At 39.6% G+C, this 22,575-nt stretch overlaps 1 protein-coding gene across 11 annotated transcripts in view; it reads left to right on the forward strand.

Moving 5' to 3' along the window:
- The window catches only part of LOC111146985 (sciellin), a 162,559-nt gene that overhangs the window by 52,953 nt on the left and 87,031 nt on the right, over positions 1 to 22,575 (forward strand). For 10 of the 11 annotated variants that reach the window (XM_022502801.1, XM_022502800.1, XM_022502796.1 and 7 more), the window contains exons 2-3: positions 20,159 to 20,220; positions 21,204 to 21,321. In XM_022502801.1, coding sequence (XP_022358509.1) covers positions 20,178 to 20,220; positions 21,204 to 21,321 — 161 coding nt within the window. In that variant the 5' untranslated portion in view covers positions 20,159 to 20,177. The remainder of the gene's footprint in view (positions 1 to 20,158; positions 20,221 to 21,203; positions 21,322 to 22,575) is intronic. The other variant, XM_022502799.1, reaches the window with a different exon arrangement.

Consider the following 22,575-nt stretch of genomic DNA (forward strand, 5'->3'; position numbering starts at 1 on the left):
CTGCTCTAAAAATAGTCTTAAACAAGTAAATAAATATTCTTTAAATAAAGAGAAAAAGAAAACTTATTGATAAGTTAGATTTACACTGTCATTAAGGGACCCTGGATTATGAAGCCAGTCAAGGCCATTCTCTCGTCTAACATTGCAATCCAACACATGTGGGCTATGATGGTTTAAGATTTACATACATTTCCTGCTAAAAGCCGTTGTACTTTTCTGTCACTTACTAGTCAGGGCTCAGACCTGCTATACATTTAGCTCATCATGTGGTCTAGCCACGGTCTCTTGGATCAAGTAGCACCCATGCTCCTTTTTGGCATTTTGGAGACATAGTGGAGCTTCATACCCGAGAATGTGGGCTCTGCAGTCAGTGTACCTCAACTGGAATTCAGGACATGTCTAATTCCTAGCTGTGTTTGTCTTAGGCTTTTGTTTTCTTGTCCCTATCATGGACATAACAGCAGTTCCTATTGTGTAGGGTGTTTGTGAAGATCAAATGAAATAACACAGGTAAAGCACTTAGCACTGATTGGCACATATTTAAATGGTTAATGTTGCTATTGTTGTTATTTTCATCATCATCATTATAATCACCATCAACCATGCCTAATCTCTGCTGTTTTCTTTGGGCAGGGGAATTCCTATTTGTAGCATGAAGAGTCAGAAAGGACTCAGAGCTGAGTCCTTCTGGTTCTTTCTGATGTTCTTTATAGACCAAAGGTTTGGAGTCCTCGTTTTAAAAAACCTGACATCTTCATGGTGACCTTTATGCAGTTGGTAAAGAGGTCTCATCAGTCTTGCTGCACCAAGAAAGACACAGCCATGAGGGTTAAGTGATTTGCCCATAGTGAAGAAAGGGGCTGCACAGAAAATGGCATTCGGGCTCCCGTGCACCCTCCGCTGAGCTCTCCATTGGTCCACATTACGCTGGCCCCATCAGAGTGTATGAAGCAATGCACCAGCTCTTGCAGCACTGGCAGTAATGCAGGAATTCTGACATCTGTCTACTCCCAGCCAAAGAGAAATTGGCTCTGTAATTATCATCCTGATGATATATCTTTGTATCTTTGTTTTAACATGCACATAACATTTTTTCCATCTGGGAGGAAAAAGGGGGACTCTTTTTGAACCCCAGCATGTCCTATATAATAGATTAGAGAAGTTCGAGATGCTTATTTGTCCCATTTGCATTTTTTTTTTTTTCATTTTCCACATCACTTTTGGAATCTGTCTGGGGTGTGGAGGTATCTTAGTCCATTCAGGCTGCTACAACAAAATACCACAGACTAAGCAGTTTATAAACAACAGAAATTTAATTTTCACTGTTCTGGAGGCTGGGGGGCCTGAGATGAAGATGCCAGCATGGTTGGGGGGCGGTTTCTCTCCCTGGTTCAAAGCCTGTGCCTTATCACTGTGGCCTCACCTAAAGGAAGAAGCTAGAAAATTCTGAGAGGTCTTTTTTGTAAGAATACAATCCCATTCAGGAGGGTTCCACCCTCATAACCTAGCACCTCCCAAAGGCCCCAACATCCCAACATTACCCTCTTTGGGGGTTAGGATTCCCACATATGAATTTCAGGGGGACACAAACATTCAGACCATTGCAGAAGGTGACAATCATTTAATAACAATTATTAAATTAATGTATGAAAAGTGCTTAGAACAATGCCTAACACATTAACAGTGCTATGTATTTTGTATTTTCATTATTATGTAGTAGTAAGGGCTCATTTTGGCTGATTGTTTCATTGGATATAATACATAGAAAAAGCACTGCTTCATTTAAAAAAAAGGGAAAAACAGGAAAACCACTCTTTTATTTTAGGAGCTATATTCAGTATAAAATCCCCCCTCTGAGATGCATGGCAGATAATGTTAATTAAAATTATGGCACTCCTGAGTAAGTCAAAAGTTGCTTTACAAATCTCATCATATCCCTCCAGGCAGCCACTAACAAGCAATTGGCATTGGGCACCTGCAATAAAACATGCCAGCCTAGGAGCTCATGTTCTAAAGAGACCTCAAGAACTCAGATACTCACAGCGAAATATGCCGGTGGACCAAGTATTCCAAGCATGCTCAAGGCCTGAGTGAAACCAAGACCAAACCTATCTGGCCACTTCCACACCCAAACACATTGTTGACTGACCTCTTCAAACTTTGAGATTCTTAATTCTTAGCAGTCTTTTCACAGAATGTCTGCTCAGCCAGGAGGAGGTGTGAATTTTCCCCAAGTGTTTAGAATGAACCCCTTCTTGAGTCAAAGATTTGGTTCTAAATGAAAAGACACTGGTGTGGCTTAGTGGTATGGATTCCTGCTGGATAAGAGGAACCATCAATTACAGGCAGAAATAATTGCTTGGAAGCTCAAAAGCCTACGATGTATCTTGGGCAGTATATTTTACTTCATTAAAATTTAAAAAACTTATTTTTCTGGTTCTATATTTTATGAGGACAAAAACATACATTTAAACATTCTGTAATGTAAGTTATTGCCTGTCCCTACAAGCTGGCTCTGAAACTGTTTTAGCCCTTCATTTGGCTAAATGAATGCTGAATCATGCTGAATATAACTTCTAATTTATTTTACTGACTGTTACTTCTTTATAATGCTGAATATAACTTCTAATTTATTTTTTGAATTGAACAAACATGTTTTTTCAACTTTCTCATCTATAGTATTAATATCCAGCCTCAATCTAACCAACATTTACAGGCATCACAAAAGTTCAGAACATATTTCTAAAATTTTTTACATTTATAAAATTCTGTGGAAGGATGGAATATACAGGTATATATATGTTACTTTTTTTTTTAATTTTTAAAAGATTTTATTTGACAGAGAGACAGAGAGAAAGAGAGAGAGCACAGGCAGGGGGAGCAGCAGAGAAAGAGAGAATATGAATAGGGGAAGTAGGAGAGGGAGAAGCAGGCTCTGTTGAGCAGAGAGCCCGATGTGGGGCTCGATTCCAGGACCCTGGGATCATGACCTGAGTCAAAGGTGGATGCTTAACCCACTAAGCCACCCAGGCACTCCTGTATGTTACTTTTTTTTTTTTTTAAGATTTTATTTATTTATTTGACAGACCGAGATCACAAGTAGGCAGAGAGGCAGGCAGAGAGAGAGAGAGAGGAGGAAGCAGAGGCTTAACCCACTGAGCCACCCATTAAAAAGTATGTTACTTTTTTAACATAAAGTAACCTGTATGTCATTTTTAAAGACAATTTTCCATTTTAGATTTTCAAATTCTTCAGCCCAGAAAAAGGGCCTATTAAGGAAGTGGTGTCCCAGAGTATAATGACTACATTATACTACAATTGTCTGTGCCTTCCATTTCTGAACATTTTTCTACTTGTTGTTATGGTCATTTCTGTGACTACAGCTCAGCTGGCCTGTAGTTTTCAGGAGCTGTCTTGAAACTGGGAGGATTTGGTTAATTGTTGGTATGACGAATGAATAAAGACCCAGGAAGTTCTAATGACTTGGCTTTGCTTGGCAACGTCCCAGGTTTGCTGAGCTTCTTGTAAAGTTTCCCTGGCTACGATGGAAGGTACATTTCGGACCCTGTAATGGGAACCCCCACCAAGCATGGCTTTTCTATGTTGTTGCTTCCTCTCTGGAGCAGGGGTTGACACTAGAGTCTACTTCTGCCCTTAGATGTGAAAGACGTTCCAAGCGTCTCTTTCACGTTGTTATCTAAGTTGGAATAATGAAAGGATCAGAATTCTTACATTTCATAATGCTTGTTTCCTCTGATGGTTTTATAAAAATATCCCATGTATAGAATTTGTGTCCTTTCTTAGTTTCTGATTTCAGAATTTCAAAGGCCTTCTCTCTCCTAAAGGATATGGTTCCCGTGAGCAGTGTGCTTCTTGTGTTGTGCCTCGGTGCCCCAGCCTTCCAGCCACTATGGGTAGATAGAGAAAAACTCTCCCTACCTTAAGTTTTTGTTTTGCTTTTTAAGAGAATCCAAAATGGGGGGCTCCTAGGTGGCTCAGTGGGTTAAGCCTCTGCCTTCGGCTCAGGTCATGATCTCAGGGTCCTGGGATCGAGCCCCACATCGGGCTCTCTGCTCGGCAGGGAGCCTGCTTCCCCCTCTCTCTCTGCCTGCCTCTCTGCCTACTTGTGATTTCTCTCCCTCTGTCAAATAAATAAATTAAAAAAAAAAACCTTTAAAAAAAAAAAAGAGAATCCAAAATGGATGGGGTACTATGCCTCCTTGTTCTGTGTATTGTTGATATCAATTAAAAGGGCGATAACAGGAGTACATTCTTTTTGGCATAACGAGGCCATAACTTAGAACAAGAATTCGCCAAACAGAGACAGTAGGTCCATGAGTGAGCCTGTTTTAATTGAATTGGTATTTATATAAGGTGACACCCTCTTTCACACCACCCACCTCCTCCCTGGGTGACTCAGCCACTGAGGGAGAAGCCGCAGAACTATTCATTAACACAGTCAAATAGAGGTGGAAAGGACACTCATTTAACTCCGGGTACACATTAGTTTCAGCAGGATCCACCTGGGGAATCGCTGCAGACAGTTTAGACAAAAGGTCCTGGTTTTTGCCTCAAGAGAGGTAAGTTGAATGATATTTGCAAACATAAATGTATCTGCTTCCCTTGTATTACTTTCCCTGTATTTTTTGCAAATGACTACAATGAAAACTTACTGTATTAACTTTGTCGTTTCTCCAGTTAAATTTCGACAGCTCCCAAGGGGCTGTTCTGCTTGTCAACAGCTCTGCTGCTTCTTGTGATTTGAGATGGCATTGCCTTTTAACTTCTCTGAAACTTAACACAATTACGGGTAGCAGAGAAATGAAAGCCTCTTTGAGTTTCCGTGTGGGAGCTGTCAGCTGATGAATCTGATCACCCATAAGGGTAGTAACTTCTTCAAGGCAATTCTATTTCGCAAGTGACTATAAAAACATTTTTTAAGAGGACCTCCCTGTTTTCACAGATGATGCTTTTATGTGTGTGCTCCATTATTTTACGGATTTGTTTTTCTTGACTGCTAAAAACATTGCAAGCACTGAGCTGTGAGGGGGAGATGACAAGCCCATACCCCCTCTGCCCCATCTTCTACCCCAAATAAGAAAAAACACATTTCTTGCACAGTGTACCAAGGAATAAAGCAGGGTGGTATGAACTGGCAGCAGGTGGGGGGGGGCACATAATGTCCTCCAGGCATTCATGTATATTTGGCCAACTTGTCTATGTTATATCCTGAGTTCTAACCCAAGAATTGGTTAATGTAGATGGGGGGCAATTTTCAACCTCTATTCATATTCTAGTCCTGAAAATTGGCTTTAGAAACTGATTCTTTGATAGGATTAGAAAAATTATTCTAACCAGGCTTTCCTTTATAATTGATAACAAAGCTGACTTGTCTGACTCGTGTTTTTTTCTCCACTGTTTCCATTTATGACATAGAGCCTTGGGACTCAAACTCCTGGATACATGCAGTTTGCAAGTAGTAGCTCTGTGCCCACTAGAGGAGGGTCTCCCTCCAAGAGCCTTGAGGCTCTGCCTTAAGTTCTAGCCTTCTCATTGCTTCCCATTACTGACCAGGTCATGTGTGTCTCAGAGGGGTTTAGAGCTCAATTCCCAAAGGTTTACTGAGGAATTTTATAACCTGGCTTTCAAACATTTATAGTAATCAGAAAGCTAAAGCACAGCATTTGTGGGTTGTAAGTTTACTTTTCAGTAAAGGGGATCAAATTTAAAACCAGCTATCACTTCCACAGTTTATAAAGCAAATGTGGTCTTCCTGATATCAGTCGTACTCCAGGGCTTATTGGAACAGTCAGTTTGAGAAAACTGAGAAATGTTATCAGTAAAAATTTTAGAAAAGCATTGGGTTGATTTTAAATGTCAGGTTAGACAGAATGCAGATAAACAGGTCAGGGTTTTTATTTAAATTTTAGCTTCATGTAAATCTTTGATTCCAGCAACAGAAATTTCTGATAAGAATGGAGCATAGCCTTATCTAGTCTAATGCGTGAATTTTTTAGATGAGGACGACGAAACATATCAGTGTCGAGCAACTTGCCAAGACATGGTTACCAGAGTCGGAACGAGAAGCCTGATTTTTGTCTTACTGAACTTTTCAATGATTTTTCAAATTTCTTTCACATAAAATATGTAGGAGCAATAAATGAGCTTTCCTCTGGCTTTATAAAAAAGCTAAAATGATACGGAAACAAGAATTTCCTTATCCAGTAATACTTGTGCGTGTGGTATGACTATTACATAATGAGATACATTTTTATTTGTGGTTTATGGGGTCCGTCCTGTTAAGCATTGTATTCCCAGGGTTTTAATCCAAGGAGCAGTCAGCCCCTCTGCAAGAAGGCAATGTGGTATGTGTTTGGAGGTTGTGGTGCTCCCCATCTGTGACATCCCTACCTCAGCTACCATTCTGTAGTTGCAATGTCTTTCCTAACCACTGGAGTTTTGACTGAAATACCTAAAAAACTAATTTTTCTGTCAACAAAACAGAGAGAATATGTTTTGAATGACTAAACTCAGACTGCGGTATCTAATTCACTAAGCAGTCAACTTAAGTAAACATGATTTAACTGAGAGTATCCCTGTGATCCAGGCATTAACTTGAAGCATTCTTTACGAAAAAAGTGGTAAAATCCTTGGCCAGGAGGTCAAGGGAGATCTTTGTTGTCCCACACAGCGTATCTTCTGATATTATTTGCTTCCAGGCCATTGATTGATCAAATTTCCTTTTCTCTTGTTGAGAACTTTGGAATAGGGTTTTATGTAAAATTTCTGTGTACTGTCATTAGTTTCTCAGGGTTTACTTTTTAATCACGAGTCTTCATCAGACATGTTTAAGTGTTTCTAGTTTATCGCTGTAAAAATCTGTGTGATTTTAGAATTTGGGAGAGGCCCTTCAAATGGACGCCTTCTCAAATGACAGCTGTATTTATTAGATTGCATTTTATCTCAGTTGCTAAACTTATTAAGGATACAAGTCATCCTTTTATTGTGATTATTAATTGGAAGAGCGCCTTTTATGGCTTCCCATTAAATGACAACTAGCTTACTTCTAGACATGAGAACCAACAGTGCTGAATCCTCATCGTAATTGTATACTTGAGAACTCTAAGCATCTAAATAATTTATTCTGCATTTCTAGACCTAAGTTCCCCTGGCCTAAAATGTAATTCAGTCTCCTTTTATGGAACCTCCTGGGTGGGGGAGGTAGTGAACTGTAGACCATACTTTTCAAACTGGAACATACACATCCCAGAGACTGGTGGTATTTGAGAAAATGCACAGATGCCACGTGGTACAAATGCACTAAGAGCTAATTTTACTTAAAAGGTTTTGCAGAAAAATGTCCTCCTATAACTCTGCCCGCTTTTGTCATTAGGTAAAAGTTTGAAAGGAATCCATATAGAAAAAACTGTGGGAGGCTGGAATCCAGATAGACTTGGACTGAATTGTGATCCTACTTTGAACCAAGGGTAATTTGTATGATCATGCATGTCTCATAGTACCAGTAGATACAAAGAAAATTTAGAATTCTTTTTAAAAATTTTTTAAAATCTTTTTTAAAAAATATTTTATTTGTTTGTGAGAAAGAGAGAGAGAGAGAGAGAGTAGTGTGCGTGCACAAGCAGGGGGAGCGGCAGGCAGAGGGAGAAGCAGATTTCCCTGCTGAGCAGGGAGCCCGATGTGGGGTTCTATCCCAGGACCCTGGAATCATGACCTGAGCTAAAGGCAGACCCTTAACTGACTGAGCCACCTAGGTGCCCCCCAAATTTAGAATTCTTATTGAAATATATATATAAAGAAATAAATATAAATAAATATATAAATATATTTTATATAAATATATAAAGAAGTAGTAAATATATATATTTACTATTTCTTTCACAATAGCACAAGATATGTGAAACATCAAGAAAAAATCTCCATGAGAAAAATGTGGGACCCAATTTTAGAAAACCACAGAAATTTATTGTAAGACATGAAGAATTTCTTGAGTAAATGCTTCTTTGAGTACTGTCCCTAGATAGACAGATTGAATATCATAAATGTCAGCTCTTTTGAATTCATTTTATAGGACTCATGCAATTCTGATCAAAAGTTCCAATAAAATATTTATTTTGGAACTAGAGGAAATAATTTTAAAGTTTATATGAAAGAAATAAGTGGGTTAGAATAGTTGATAGAATTTACACAAAGGAAATTAATGAGGGGTGCTTGCACTAGTATTAAAATGTATTATAAAAAAGACAGTAATTAAAATGTTATTTCTGTTGCAAGAAACTAAAAACAACTTTCTGAAACAAGACAGACAGTCATGAAGCATTCTAGAATATGTAAGAATTTTATATGTGACAAAGGAAGAATCACATATCAATAGGAAGGGGATTCACCATTACCAGACTAAATCCATATGTAATAGTGTTTCCATGTAACAATAAAATACTTTTTAAAAAATTTTAAGAAAGCACACATAAACATTTAATTAATCTCATTTGTCTGGTAAATAAATATCCCTCTAGGACTGATTAAGTGCCAGATACTCTAATAAGTTTCTAGAAACACAACTGTAGAGAAAATGGTCTTGTTTATAGTTTTCAAGATTTAGTCTGTATGTGTGTGTGTGTGTGTGTGTGTGTGTGTGTGTGAGCACGCATGCACATGTGTGCCCACGTTTACTCACTCTAGGGATAGAAGAATAATCAGTCACACAAACAGGCAGTCTGTTTGGTAAATGTTTTTACCAAGAGATACTCTTTGCTATTTGAACACTTAGTATGGCCCTTAACTCATCCTGGGGAGGTGGGGGCCAGGTTACAATGCTGTCACTGAATGCTTCTGGGAGGTTATGTGACCTAAAGAATGAATAGAAGTCTTTCCTGAAAAGAGAGTTAAGGGGTGAGGAAAGGTTCAGAACAAAGACTGTTTGGGGCCTAGTACATAGCATAAGCAACAGCCCAAGGGTGATAAAATGAATGAAGCCTTCAGGGAATTAGCATGATTTAGTGTGGCTGAAACTAGAACTTGAGTGAGGAATGGGGAGTGGGGAGAGATGAGACAGGAGGGTGTGTAGACTTGTAAGCCTTGTTGACAACTTGGCTTTTAGCCTGACGGAATTGGAGCACCACTGAAAAGTTTTAAGCAAGATGGTGACTCTCTGGCAGAGAATGGGTTAGAAGAGATTAAGTCTAGAGACCAGGAATATATTGAGGAAGCTGTTAAAATAGTGAACAGATTGCAGTAGCTTGAATTGGTAGCGTGAATAGGGAAAGACATGTAGGAGCAGAGTTGTGGGTCTTGGTGATTGCTTGGATTTTTGAAGTCAGAAACAAGTTTCATGTATGGTCTACAGGAATTTTTAAAGACTGAAAGAATTCATAAGGGGAAAGATAATTAGAAAAGTGAAAGCTGCTGATAAAAACAATCAGAATAAGCAGACAAGTGAAAATTGGAAAAGTAAAAATTACTACTACTGATATATGATGAGAATAAGAGCAGTAAGAAGCACGTAATATAAATCAATGGAGAATTCACAAAATAAAATAATGGATACAATTATGAAAATATGCAATTGAGGTAAAGTGATTCCACTTTCATTTATTAAATTGTTAAAGGATTAATAAGTGACAATTCTAAATGCTGGTGAATGTGTGGACATTTTTATACTGCTTGTGCATTATAAGCTGGTACGGGTTTTAAGGAAGGAGATTTAACAATAGGGATCAAAAAGGTTTTAGAAGTTATACCCCTAGGCAAGCAATTTCACTTCTAGGGATTCATCCAAAGAAAATAATCAGAGCTGTGGTCAAAGATTTTTGTATGGTTTTGTTGGAAACACCAGAGGAGTTATGTTATATTCATAGACACATAAGATGAAATATATTTTAGTTGCAGAAGAAATGATCATTTAATTGTTTTTAATGACATTGAAAAAATGTAGAACAGTAGGATCTAATAGGCAAAGAAAACCCTGGAAGAAAATAATGATATAGATGAAAGGTGTCTCATTTTTTTCCTTCTTTGTGCTTTCTTTGACTTTTCACATTTTCTTTTGAGCATGTATTACTGGTATAATAAAAAAGATGGTACAGTGTAAGATTGTAATAAAGAATGACCTCATGACAGAGCCATTGTGAATATGAAACATGGTAAAGTACTTATGTTCACTAATGGGGTTTTGGCTCATAGTCCATGGTTAAGAATTTGGGTCTTCACTCATTTAACAAATTTTTTCAGCTAAAACTGAATATAGCCCACGAAGGGCTCAGGTGATAACTTTTGTTCCATAGCATTTTTATTAATGAGTATTAAATCAGTGTCTTTTTTTTTTTTTTTAAGATTTCATGTATTTATTTGACAGAGACAGAGATAGCGAGAACAGGAGCACAAGCAGGGGGAGTGGGAGAGGGAGAAGCAGGCTCTCCACTGAGCAGGGAGCTGGATATGGGGCTCGATCCCAGGACCTGGTATCATGACCTGAGCCAAAGGCAGACACTTAATGACTGAGCCACCCAGGCAGCCCTAAATCAGTGTCTTCTATAGACTGAAACAGATCATTGTCCCAGAGAGTAGAACTCTTCATGCTAGAACTCGATGCTGTCATTCTGTGGAAAAGAGGTGGTGACTGGCTCACACTAAAAATAGAACAAACAGAAAATGTTATGGTGGGTACCAGAAAACCAGTGGCCTGTAGACCTCTGGCTAGCTGAAAGATTTCACTCGCATACGTTCAGAACTGTTTGACCGCCAGTGAGCAAGTTTCTCAGTGCTAAGCTCAGATTGTGTGACTAAAGAAATAGCAAATTTCCAACCATTGCAGCAGGCTAAATGAGTCCTTACCAGCCTGGTAATTACTGGATTTGCTTCTATACTGCATGTGAAGGCTAAACACAATCCATTAATTTAAATGGACCTGTTAATGTTTGCACTTCACGAAGACCTGTTTGTTTTCTTCTTACATAATATTTCATGTTCTTTTGGGTGGTAATGGGTTGTTTGTTTTTATTTGTCTTCCAGAAGCTAAGGCTTGTGTTTATTGGTTTGTAATTACCAGCCTCCTCTTACTCTTCTACAGAGAACAGTTTGATGGCATTTGTTCTTTGCCAGTTTCTAGGGTTTTTTCCCCGCTTACCAGTGATCTCTGGGAAACAGGGACTAGTGGGTATGGCACAATCATTGGGCTGTGAAACCACCCAGACTTTCATACACAAAGGTGAATGCCACCAGGGCGTGGACCTCTGCCAGTCTTTACCCATTTTTTTGCTCTTTTTATTTCTTTATTTTACATTAGCTTTTAAAAACTTTCCATCAGTATAGTGATGTCCCCTAGGTGAGTGTTCACGTTTGCTCTTTTTCGTAAAGATATCAGTTTGCCTAAGTATATTAGAAGCTTGGTAAATTGGAAGATTTTGGAGCAGTTAAAATAATCAATTATGGCTCAGTGCTGATCTTATTATACTTCGGTAAAATGATCCAAGAAAGCCTAGTCTGATCTCTTTCTCAGTTGAGGTTCATCAGGGATCCATGGTAGAGGAAATGTCATTCTTCTTTCCCTTTCTTTTAGCCTGTTACTTTCCACCTGCTAGCCTCTTTTGGTTTCCTGGGTTTCTAGGGACAGGAACTTTGTTGCCAGGTCAAATCCCAACTTGTGCACCGGCTATGCAGCCTCGGGCAAACTATTCATCCTAAAACCTCTTTCCAGAAACAAGTAATTTCACCCACTGCCCACATTTCCAACTCCTGCCCTACCTTCTAAAAAAAGACTGATTCCATTGAAATCATTCATCACACAGTTTCACTTAGGTGTAGAACGAAGATAATGATAGCATCAACCTTAAAGCCTTGAGTGTGTGGGTTTTAAATGAGATAATATATATATATATATATATATATGTATTATATATAAATATAAAAACAGAGCTCCATGCTGCTAACGCTATCACATGACCCAAATACCAGCAGTCACATTGATTTTTCCTTTTTTTTAACTCCTTTCTTCTCTTATCTATTTTATCAGCTTATTTTCCCCTTTTCTATCTCACTTTTCCTATTCCCTTTCCTCTATGCTATACCCCATTCCACTTTCTTTGCTCACCCAATCTTTCTGAAGAGAACATTAGCAGAGAGTAGTAAAGACCTTGTTACATAAGCCAAGAGACATTTTGTCCTTGTGCAGGAAGGGAAGAGTGAGATACACAATATTTTGACAAGAAGACCCAGATGATGAAGGAAAAGACTGTGGCTCAGTTAGGAAGTGTCCAGGAAATTATTTTAGAGTTGGGACAGGAGGAGCTGGAACTGAGATTGGGCTTAACCTAATGCACCTAAAGCCTCTTGGGAAAGTGCTATTATTACAAATAGAAAACAGTGAAGGGAATTGAGAACAACCATAAGGAAATAAAGAGAAACTGAAAAGAGGATAATTTAGGAAATAGGAGATGTTTGATAGTTTCAGATACACCCAAAGAGAATGAAGAAACGTGATTGCTTTTGTGATTCAGAGCTTTAAGAAGAGCGATCTCACCTAAAACCTAAAGACAGATGTCTTTGTGTGTAAGCTGTAGGCATGGGGTAAAAACCAGCTCTTTCTGGTGTTTGGCCACAAAGAGGAAATGAAAGATGGGCCAGAGGTTGAGAAGTTTTTTCCTCTATCTTTATTGATTTGATGTCATGATTTCACATCAGAATTTTCAACTTATGCATTCGATGCTTTAAAGAGAAAGGCTTTTGTAGTGTCCAGTGTAATAGAGACAGACAGCTTTCCCACATCTTTTCTCATAAAATTTTCACATTTAAAGTACAGTTGTTGGTTATCTGCCATTGTTAGGCATATGCACTGGTTAACAGCTTTTTGAGAAGCTGACATTAGAGTCTTTCTCCCGAAAAGTTACAAACTTAATTGGAATGAAACTGAAGGGCAGCACTTAGAAATAAGTCTAATTGGCCAAACTGAGGCTACTAAGATGTCATTATTGGACACTTTATAGACATACAGACACAAAGGCATCTGAGTAGGTTTGAAACTCAGGATAACTTCAGTCCCTGAAATAAGTAATTTCTTTTAAAAATGCTGTAAAAATAAAATTCGGCTGTAGATATTCTTGACACTATCAATTTAAGAGGTTTATTATCTCTGGTTCACTTGACAAAAGGATATTTAATTAATATTAATTATTAATAAGGGTTATTCACAAAGACATGTGTTGTTGATCCATTTTAATAGCAGTACAAGAAATATTCATATATACAAAATACTGCTTTATATTCTGGGTAAGATGGAAAGAGTTCCACTGCAGTAAACTTTCCAAGGCATGGAAGGTGGATGAAACAGGGTCTTACACCTTAGAGGTTTTAGATCGGAGCTTCTAGGAATGGTTCTGGGCCACCAAACAGGCTGATGTGGGGAAGTGGTTAGGGCAACATGGCCGCTAAGTCCTAAGGAGGAAAAGGAGAAGGTGGGGCTGAGGGAGATTGTGTGGGAGGTATAAGAGAGACACATGCAGGGCACTGTGTGACTCAGTCAGTTGAGCAGCCAACTCTTGGTTTCTGCTCGGGCTGTGATTTTGGGGTCATGGCATCAAGCTGCACTCAGCATGGGGTCTGCTTGTCCCTCTCCCTCTGCTCCTTCCCCTGCTGTCAAGCTACTCTTTCAAATAAATAAATAAATGAATAAATAAATAAATAAATAAAATCTTACAAAAAGAGGAACACATGTAGATTTAATGAGAAAAATTTATTTTCTCATAATATTAGTCACTTTCATAAGAAAAAAAAAACTCTTGCATATTTATTAAACTACCATCACCTGAAAATGGAATATATTACATGTTCCTTTCTCATTTACTTTGTGTCAATGGACAGCCCGGGGCTAAAAAAGAGTATGAAGCATCATTAAGTCATCTAAAAGGGAGATAGATCCAGGCAAGGAGTCCGGTCAGGAATCCTGCCAAGCCACTCATGGCTTCAGTGTAGAGGCAAGAGTGAGGCTCGCGGCTGAGCTGTCTAGAGATGTTGGGGCAGCCCTTCATTGCTGCTGCTCCTCCCAGCTCCTCTTCCATTATCTTCCATTTTTCAGAACTCCAGGGCATTTCCTTGTGTCTGGTGTGGGTTATATCACATGGTACTTAGGGTGACAGGTAGTATCATGTACTCAAAAGAGCCTTGGTGTTGCGGTCATATGGACCTAATTATACTTCCTGGTTCTGCCACTTACTGTGTGACCTTGGGCAGGTTATTTAACCTCTCTGAGTTTGGGATTCCTATAATTAGAGCTAATAGTACTCATTTGGAAGGACTAAATAAAATAACATTCATAAGGCACGTGGCACAACCTGAAGCAATAGTAGGAACTCAACAAATGATCCCTTCTGCTAGGAACACTGAACACATAGACATATTGTAAGAAAGAGTGTTTTACTAATAAAAGAGTCACTGATCTCTTTAAAAAAAAAAAAGATTTTATTTATTTCTTTGAGAGAGAGCACAAGCAGTGGGCAGGGAGGGGGGAGAGAGAGAGGGAGAAGCAGACTCCTTACTGAGCAGGGACCCCGAGATCATGACCTGAGCCAAAGGCAGATGCATAATGACTGAGCCACCCAGGTGCCCCAAGAGTTATGGATATCTTATATTTTGTAGACCACTGTGGGCTTTTTACATCTTACACCTTCTATTTGCTCCACAAGGACCTCATAACAGATAGGAAGAGCATTAATCTTATATAATAAAAATATGGAAAAGCAATCTTCTGAACAAACTAGGAGGTTTATTTTTTTCTTGCAAGGAGAAGTCAAGAGCTAGATCATCTAGGGCTACTGTGGCAGCTTTGTGATTCTATCAAGGCCCAGGCTCCTTCAGCTTCCCGCTCTGCTATGCTTAGTATGTAACTTTAGTCTTCAGGGTTGGTCCATGGTCCCAAGATGGCTGCTCCTAACTTCTGCATGCATTCTAGTTTGAGAGAAGAGGAAGCATGAAGAACAAAAGGCTAAGTTCTTCCTGGGGACTTTCATGGAAGAGGCAATGTGATAGAACCGGGTGTCCTAGAGGAAGCAAGTGGGTTTGTAGGAAACTTCCCTAGAAAGTATTACAGAGACTCTGGGGTGGAGCCAGAGAGGTGTTTACAGGACAGCTGAGGCCACTCACTGTCAGGGAGAATGAGGTAAAAGGCCATGAGCTTCATGCGTGCCTTATCTCACTTGATTCCACTTAACTAGGACTTCTGGAGAATGCTATGGGAGGCATGAAAATGTCAGTCCCTCTAGCAGAATGTTGGATCTGATTAGAGCCATTCTCTAAATATAAGGTAAAGAGGAAATACCTGCTTTTCTCTGTACAACTTTGCAGGAAGTGCTGATGATGTGGGAGTCCCTGGTATAGAGATAAAAATGATGAGCCTCCAGCTAGAAAGCCTCAGGTTGAGTCTCAGCTTTTCCACTCATTAGTTACTCGATCTGAGTCTTTGCTTCTGTCTCTGTGAGGTAGGGATTGTATCACTCTAATTTTTTTTTTTTTTAACTGAGGTATAGTTGTCCTACAATGTGTTTCAGGTATAGAACGTAGTGATTTTGACAATTCTTTGTGTTAGTGCTCACCACTGTAAGTGCAGTCTCCATCTGTCGTCATACAGTGTTATTCTGTATTATGGGCTATATTCCCTATGCTCTACCTTTTACCTTAGTGACTTATTATTTATTTTACAGCTGGAAGTTTGTACTTCTTAATCCCCTTCACCTATTTTGTCCATCCCACTATCCCCCTCCCTTCTGGCAATCACCAGTTTGTTCCCTGTATTTATTACTCTGTCTCTGTTTCTTTGTTTGTCTGTATTAGATTCCACATATAAGTGAAATCATATCGTATTTGTCTTTCTTCTCTGACTTATTTCACTTAGCATAATGCCCTCTAAGTCCACCCGTGTTGTTGTGGAATTATATCACTCTTAAATGTTGTGGAAATCAAATGGGATAAATTATAAACTAATATAAGAGCATCTAAAGTATTATTCTTGTCTGAATGCTCCTCCTTAACCAGCAGAACTTAAAGGGACAGCAGAAGGCTTGCTTGGGAGAGAATTGAGGTGAGATATGGTAGAACCTCAAAGAAAATCTAAAAAATAACATCCATTTAGAACCATACGCATGTGGTCTGTTATGTCTGGCTTCCCTCATGAGCATGTGTCAAGCTTCATTCATGTTGTAGTATGTACCAAAACTTTATTTTTTGAAAAATTGCTGAGTAAAATGTATGAGTGTAGCACGTTCCTGTTGTATACCACGTGCTCTTTGCCCATTCATCCATCCGTGGACGTTTATGCTGTTTCCACTTTTTGGCTGTTTTGCATGCTGTTATGATCATTCCTGTACATGTTTTTGCATAGACGTCTGTCCATAACCAAGAGAATATCAGAGAGCACCCAGAGAAGCCTGCTCTGTGAGGCCTTGTCTGCTGCAGATGCTATCCAGGTTCTCCTGCTGCGAGCAGAGCTCATAGCACTTCTGAAGCCTGAGATGTCAGGAGTCAGGTGGGGGCCGCTGGGGTCTCCCTTTCCTCTCACGCTAATGTCAGTGCACTGGTCCAGTCTTGCAGTGACTCCATATGAGCCTTATTGCCGGTTTCTGTAGAAAGAGGTGGCTTTGGTTTAGAAGGCAGATTCTGCTTCTTCCCACCTTAGGTGTGTTACATCCTCTCCCTGAGCTTCAGATGTCCTGTCTGGGAGATGGAGATAATAGCTATCTCACAGAGTGTAGGATGAGGATGAGACAATGCCTGGGGAGTGCCCCATTCAGAACAGGTGCTATTATGGCCCCAGTAGTAGGACAGTTGACAACACAAAGGGCACAGGTCAGAGACAGTGTGACACAGAGCTCTTTGAATGACCTGTTTTAAGAATATTTGAATCACTTTTCCCATAAGCACTCTATTTATTTGCTAGGTCTGCCATGACAAAAGACCATAGACTGTTGACTTAAACAACAGAAATGTATAGTTTCATAGTTCTAGAAGAGAAGTAGAGGCTACAAGTCCCAGATCAGGGTGCTGTCAGGTTTGCTTTCTCTTGTGGTCTCTCTCCGTGGCTTGCAGATGGCCACTTTCCGTGTCCTCACATGGCCTTTTCTCTGTACACATACATCCCTGGTATCTCTCTGTGTGTGTCCAAAATTCCTCTCTTATACAGTCACGAGACAGGTTGGATGAGGACCTACTTAATGGCCTCATTATAACTTAATCATCTCTTTAAAGGCTCTGCCTCCAAACACAGTCATAACTTGAGGTACTGGGTACTGGGCTTCGACATATCAGCTTTGGGGGACACATATTCAGCCCATAACAAGCACCTGAGGAGCATCTACTCTGCCCCAGACCCAGGATATACAGAAGGGAAAGACTCACGTTTTACCCCTAGGACACTCAGTGTTTTGGTAGAGATAGGCCAATAGACAATTATGAAAATACCTCTTCTCTATTTACCTTGCCCTGTGTCTTACACGTAATTTTCAGTCTTTGCAAATGTATCATCAAATATACATTCAGCATTTTGTCCACTGAAGAATCTCAGTTCAATCAGCTATGAGCTCTCTAGGTCTTTACAAGCTCAGGAAGAGAATTTATTGGAGTCCATTGAGAAGCAGAAGGTTAGCCAAGAGCCCAGATAAGCTGGGCCAGACTGAGGGGGAAATGAACAAATAGTTGAGATTGAAGTTTGTCCTCACATTGCCTCTTTCCCACCCCTTTCTCCCAAATTTTGGTGACCTTCAAACACAGCTAGCCAGAGGCTGCCCACACTCCCTGCATGCCAGGTGTCCCAAGTTTAAGGCTGTTCCTTCCCCTCTCTACACCCAAACACACCTGCCTTATGTCTTTGTTCTCTGCTTCCAAGATGATAGAGGCATGAGGTTAAAAACTGAGCATTTTGATGGGGTGCCTGGGCAGTTCAGTTGGTCAAGTGTCTGCCTTTGGCTCAGGTCATGATCCTGGGGGTCCTGCGATCAAGTTCCATATTGGGACGCTCCCTGCTCCACAGGATGTCTGCTTCTCCCTCTCCCTCTGCCCAATCCTCTGCTCATGCTCTTTCTCAGATAAATAAATCTTTAAAAAAAATTGAGTGCTTTCAGTGTGTTGGGCAATAATTAAACACTTTACAAATGTCATCTAATTTGATCTTCAAAACAGCTTTTTCACCTCGTTTGATAGATGAGGGAGCTGGACTATGACACACTCAAAGTAACAGTCAGCAAATAGCATCCTTTAAATGCAGATCTTTCTACCTTCTGATAGTAGTGGTAGTCTTAGGTTGGCTTCCTAAAAGCAGTGCCTGAGAGGAATGTGGGTGCCTGTAACTTACTGAGGGTAAGCTCTCAGGAGAGAGGAGAAAGGGAAGCAGGAAGTAGAGGCAGAGGAAGGGGCTGACCAAGGATATGTTCTCTGTTAGTTTAGCTTCAGTCTGATCCCATAGTGAGCTCTGAAGCATAAATCACCTGCAGAAATTGGCTCTGCCTTGGGGCACCAGATTCACATTTTACCCTAGGTCATTCAACCATTGGTTGTATGTTGTAGTGTGTGGGGAGGGTGTGTAACCAGGTAACCCCACCAGCAATCATGAGTCCATAGTGCCAGACATGAGATAGGTAGACAGGACCTGGTCTGGGCACCAATACATTCCACTTCTCACCTACTCCAGGGTAGGGGTGTGAACATTCTAAGAGAAGGTCCCAAGAAAAATGATGATATGATCAGGTCCTATGGCAAGTTATTGTAGGAGATATTTTTGCATCAGAATGTGAGCGGGGCTTTTAGAACCCCTAAGTTATACCTATGAACAGCTTCCTGACAGTATGGTCTTAAATTGGACTAGCACTTAAAGTTTAATGATTGATGTTTGTGTACATTATTTTTAATCATCACAAACCTATGATGGCAAGTTTCATTAACCCATTTTACAGGGAGATTATGTGGTTCAATTATAGAACTTTTTAAAAAAGATTTTATTTATTTTTTTGAGGCAGAGAGAAAGACTGCATGTGCACAAGCATGGGGTAAGGGGTAGGAGGAGAGGGAGGAGGAGAGGGAGAGGAGGAGAAGGAGAAGCTGAGTAGGGAGGCCAACTCCAGGATCATGACTTGAGCTTTTGAGACAAAAGCAGGTGGTTAACCTACTGAGCCACGAGGCACCCCCCAATTACAGAACTTTGATGTGATAAAGCTCAGCCTATGACTTGCCTCGGACTTGAGATCTAATGTCCCTCTGTGATTTCATCCATTGTACAGTTGGACAGATTCTGCAAAAAACATACTACCCCACCTAGGGGACCAGCCATCCCCATTTGCTCAGGACTTTTTCAGTTTTAAAACTGAAAGTCTCACATTCAGGGAAACCAGGACCAACTTAACCATTAAACAGAAAAAGCAGTGCCTAAGGCCTATGATACTTTTGGGGGCCTACAAAAACGTTCTAATTTTAATTCCTTTTAACAAGAGAAGAAAAAAATGAATATTATAATAATGAAAGTCTGCTAAGTAAGCCAGCCTGAGTTATTTTTCATCTTTATACTAACAATCACAAAATATAATTTTTAAACTGTGTGGGCATGTGTGTGTGTGTATGTCTGTGTGTGTGCCTGTGTGTGTCTGCGTGTATCTGTGTTTGTGAAAGAAGAAGCCTATGAAAGCAAAAGTGCCTAGGACTCACAAAGTCGTAATGCAGCCCTGAGTTCACTTTGGCTTCCCCACAGGTACTCTGCGTATTTTTCTGTGAATTCCATGTCTCTATCTCCCTATAGACTTGACCAGGCATTTCTCTTATTCATCTTCTTGTCTCCAGCTCCTGGCTTAGGGTCAACCATACTCTAAGCACCCAATGCCTATTTATTGATTGAATAAATGAGTTAATTGATGGCCTCATTCAGCCGATTGCTTGTTATAATAACATAGGGGACATCAGCTGCTCTTGGCCTCAATTTCTACATCTGTAAAATAAATACTTCGGAATAGAAGAACTCTCAGTTTCTTAGGGGACACTTGATGTCATGTATTCCTGATACCAGGTCATGGGACTTTCTTAATGTCCTTGGAAAATGTCATTACCAATGAAAGAATCACTTGTAGATTCTTGAAGTCATTGTTGCATTTTTCCCCCCTCCTTATTTTTTTTGTAGATCCTTACTGGAAGCCAGCATGTCCAATTTTACCTCGCGAAAAATTTCTTCCACAGGAAATGGTAATGTAGATAATATTTTCCTTACTCAGAAAACTTAAAAATCTGAGAAAAACAATGTATAGCTCTTAATTCTTTTACATAGATATGGAATGCTTAGAAGCAACAGTCTAACTTAATTAGCATTGGTCAATGTAAGGCTTAGAGAAAAAGTAGGAGTGCTATAACTTTTACTCATGTAATTGCAATGCAAAGATTTTTTTTTTAATCAATAAAAATGTTCTTTTGTGTGTGGGACATTCTGTGCTTCTGACTCCCCTGAGGTTAAAGAATTCAGTTACGGGGCACCTGGGTGGCTCAGTGGGTTGAGCCTCTGCCTTTGGCTCAGGCCATAGTCTCGGGGTCCTGGGATTGAGCCCAGAATCGGGCTCTCATCTTGGCAGGGAGCCTTCTTCCCTCTCTTCCTCTTCCTGCGTCTCTGCCTACTTGTGATCTCTCTCCCTCTGTCAAGTGAATAAATAAAATCTTAAAAAAAAAAAAAAAAGAATTCAGTTACTTATAATGAAAAGCACCGGAACTTCTTGACTATCATTTACTAGGTACATTGTAAAAAAGTCTTGTGTGTACATTTTTTCCTTGTATGTACTTCTGAAGCATATATATATATATATATATATATATACATATATATATATATATATATATATTTTTTTTTTTTTTTTGAATGAAATGGCCAACCCACCAAACCGTGGCTTTGTTTATCCCACACCCATAGTTCTCTACTCCCGGGTGCAGCACAGGACATCATGAGCTGCCCTGGCAGTTTCACTTGGCACCTGAGCAATTTTATATGTTATCTCTGATGCTGGGGTGTGAGATTTGTCCTCTCCTACCAGAGCATCATATTTTGAAACAGTGCTGAACTTGTCAGTCTAGGAGATGGATGATGGCCAATCAGATGTGCCTCTCAAGACACCCAGGTTAACAAACTCACACTTGACCCCATACAATTGCATCTCTCGTTTTTTTCATTTTTCTGTTGATAGATATGAAGAATACCTTTCAGGGGACAACATTGAGGCAACAGGGTTTTCATGACGTGAACAAAAGAAGGACTTTCTTACAGGACAACAGCTGGATAAAGAAACGTCCGGAAGAAGAGAAGTAAGAGAATGTGGAGAGGAGGGAGTGGGTGGACAAGTAGAGTTGTTCTCCAGCTGGGAAGCTAGTGGCCATCTGGAAAGCAGGTTCTTTCCTTAAAACACTTTGTTGCATAGCCTAATGTTTGGTTTAATAGGCATACATTGGCTTTCAGATTTTCAAGAATATTTCTACCATTTTTATGATTTACATAACAAAGAGCATGTGAGTCATTAGGGAGAAAAAGCAGAGTTTCATTGTTACAACTAGCATGGGTGTTTGTGTCTATTTGACAATTGAAAAGAACATGACTTTCCAGTTTCCCAACAGGTACTATTTAATGCATGGCAGGGAGCCTCCTCATGTATATTCATCATGTCAGTTGAAATAAACAAATAATAGCATGATTCCTAATTTACAAATTTAATAATAATTTATCTAAAATTCCTATATGTGCAAGTGAAATCAATACATTCTCAACTCGTTTTAGTCCCAGGGGTCATTATCTCTAGATATCGGGTGGGAGCTAAATGCGGTATTACTTTGCAAGGGAAAACATTTACCATCAAGAATGTTTTGTCTGTGTTGAGCATTGCTTCTACTAGCTCAGTGTTATAGATCTGAAAACAATTACAGGCGTATTGTCTCATTGTCAGCATAGATTTACAATAAACATTTGTCCAGCCCATATATATTTATTATAAATCACACATATACGTATGCATATGTTTTAAGATGCCCTCTTACATATAGTTACATATTTACATAAAAAGCATCTTTAAATCTCACAAATCACACAAGGTAGGTATTATTACGTCCTCTATTTTATAGAAGAGGAATCTGAGGCTCAGAAGAGTTAAGTAACTTGTCCAATCCACACAGCTGTTAAGTGATGGAGTTGAGATTTTTAACATGACCCATTGTCTTTCTGTTACACCAGTGGTTCTCAGTGAAGGGCAGTTTTATCCCCAGGGGATGTTTGGTAAGAGCTGGAGACATTTCCAGTTATCAAAATTAGGGAGTACTCGTGACATCTAGTGGGTAGAGGCTATGGATGCCACTAAACATCCCCCAATGCACAGGGCGCTCCCCACAACACAAAATTGTCAGGCCCATAGTGTCCTAGTGCTGAAGTTGAGAAGCTCAACATTACAGGATACTTACTCTAAACTTTCTACTAAACTGCCCATATATGGTTATCTGAGGAACATACTTGTGACTGTTAAATGAAGATGTCTATTAATTCCTGTTACTAAATCTTAAATTCTAAATTCTAAA

Source organism: Enhydra lutris, unplaced genomic scaffold (genome assembly GCF_002288905.1).
Source record: "Enhydra lutris kenyoni isolate GAN:26980312 unplaced genomic scaffold, ASM228890v2 scaffoldscaffold15, whole genome shotgun sequence".
NCBI lineage: Eukaryota > Metazoa > Chordata > Mammalia > Carnivora > Mustelidae > Enhydra > Enhydra lutris.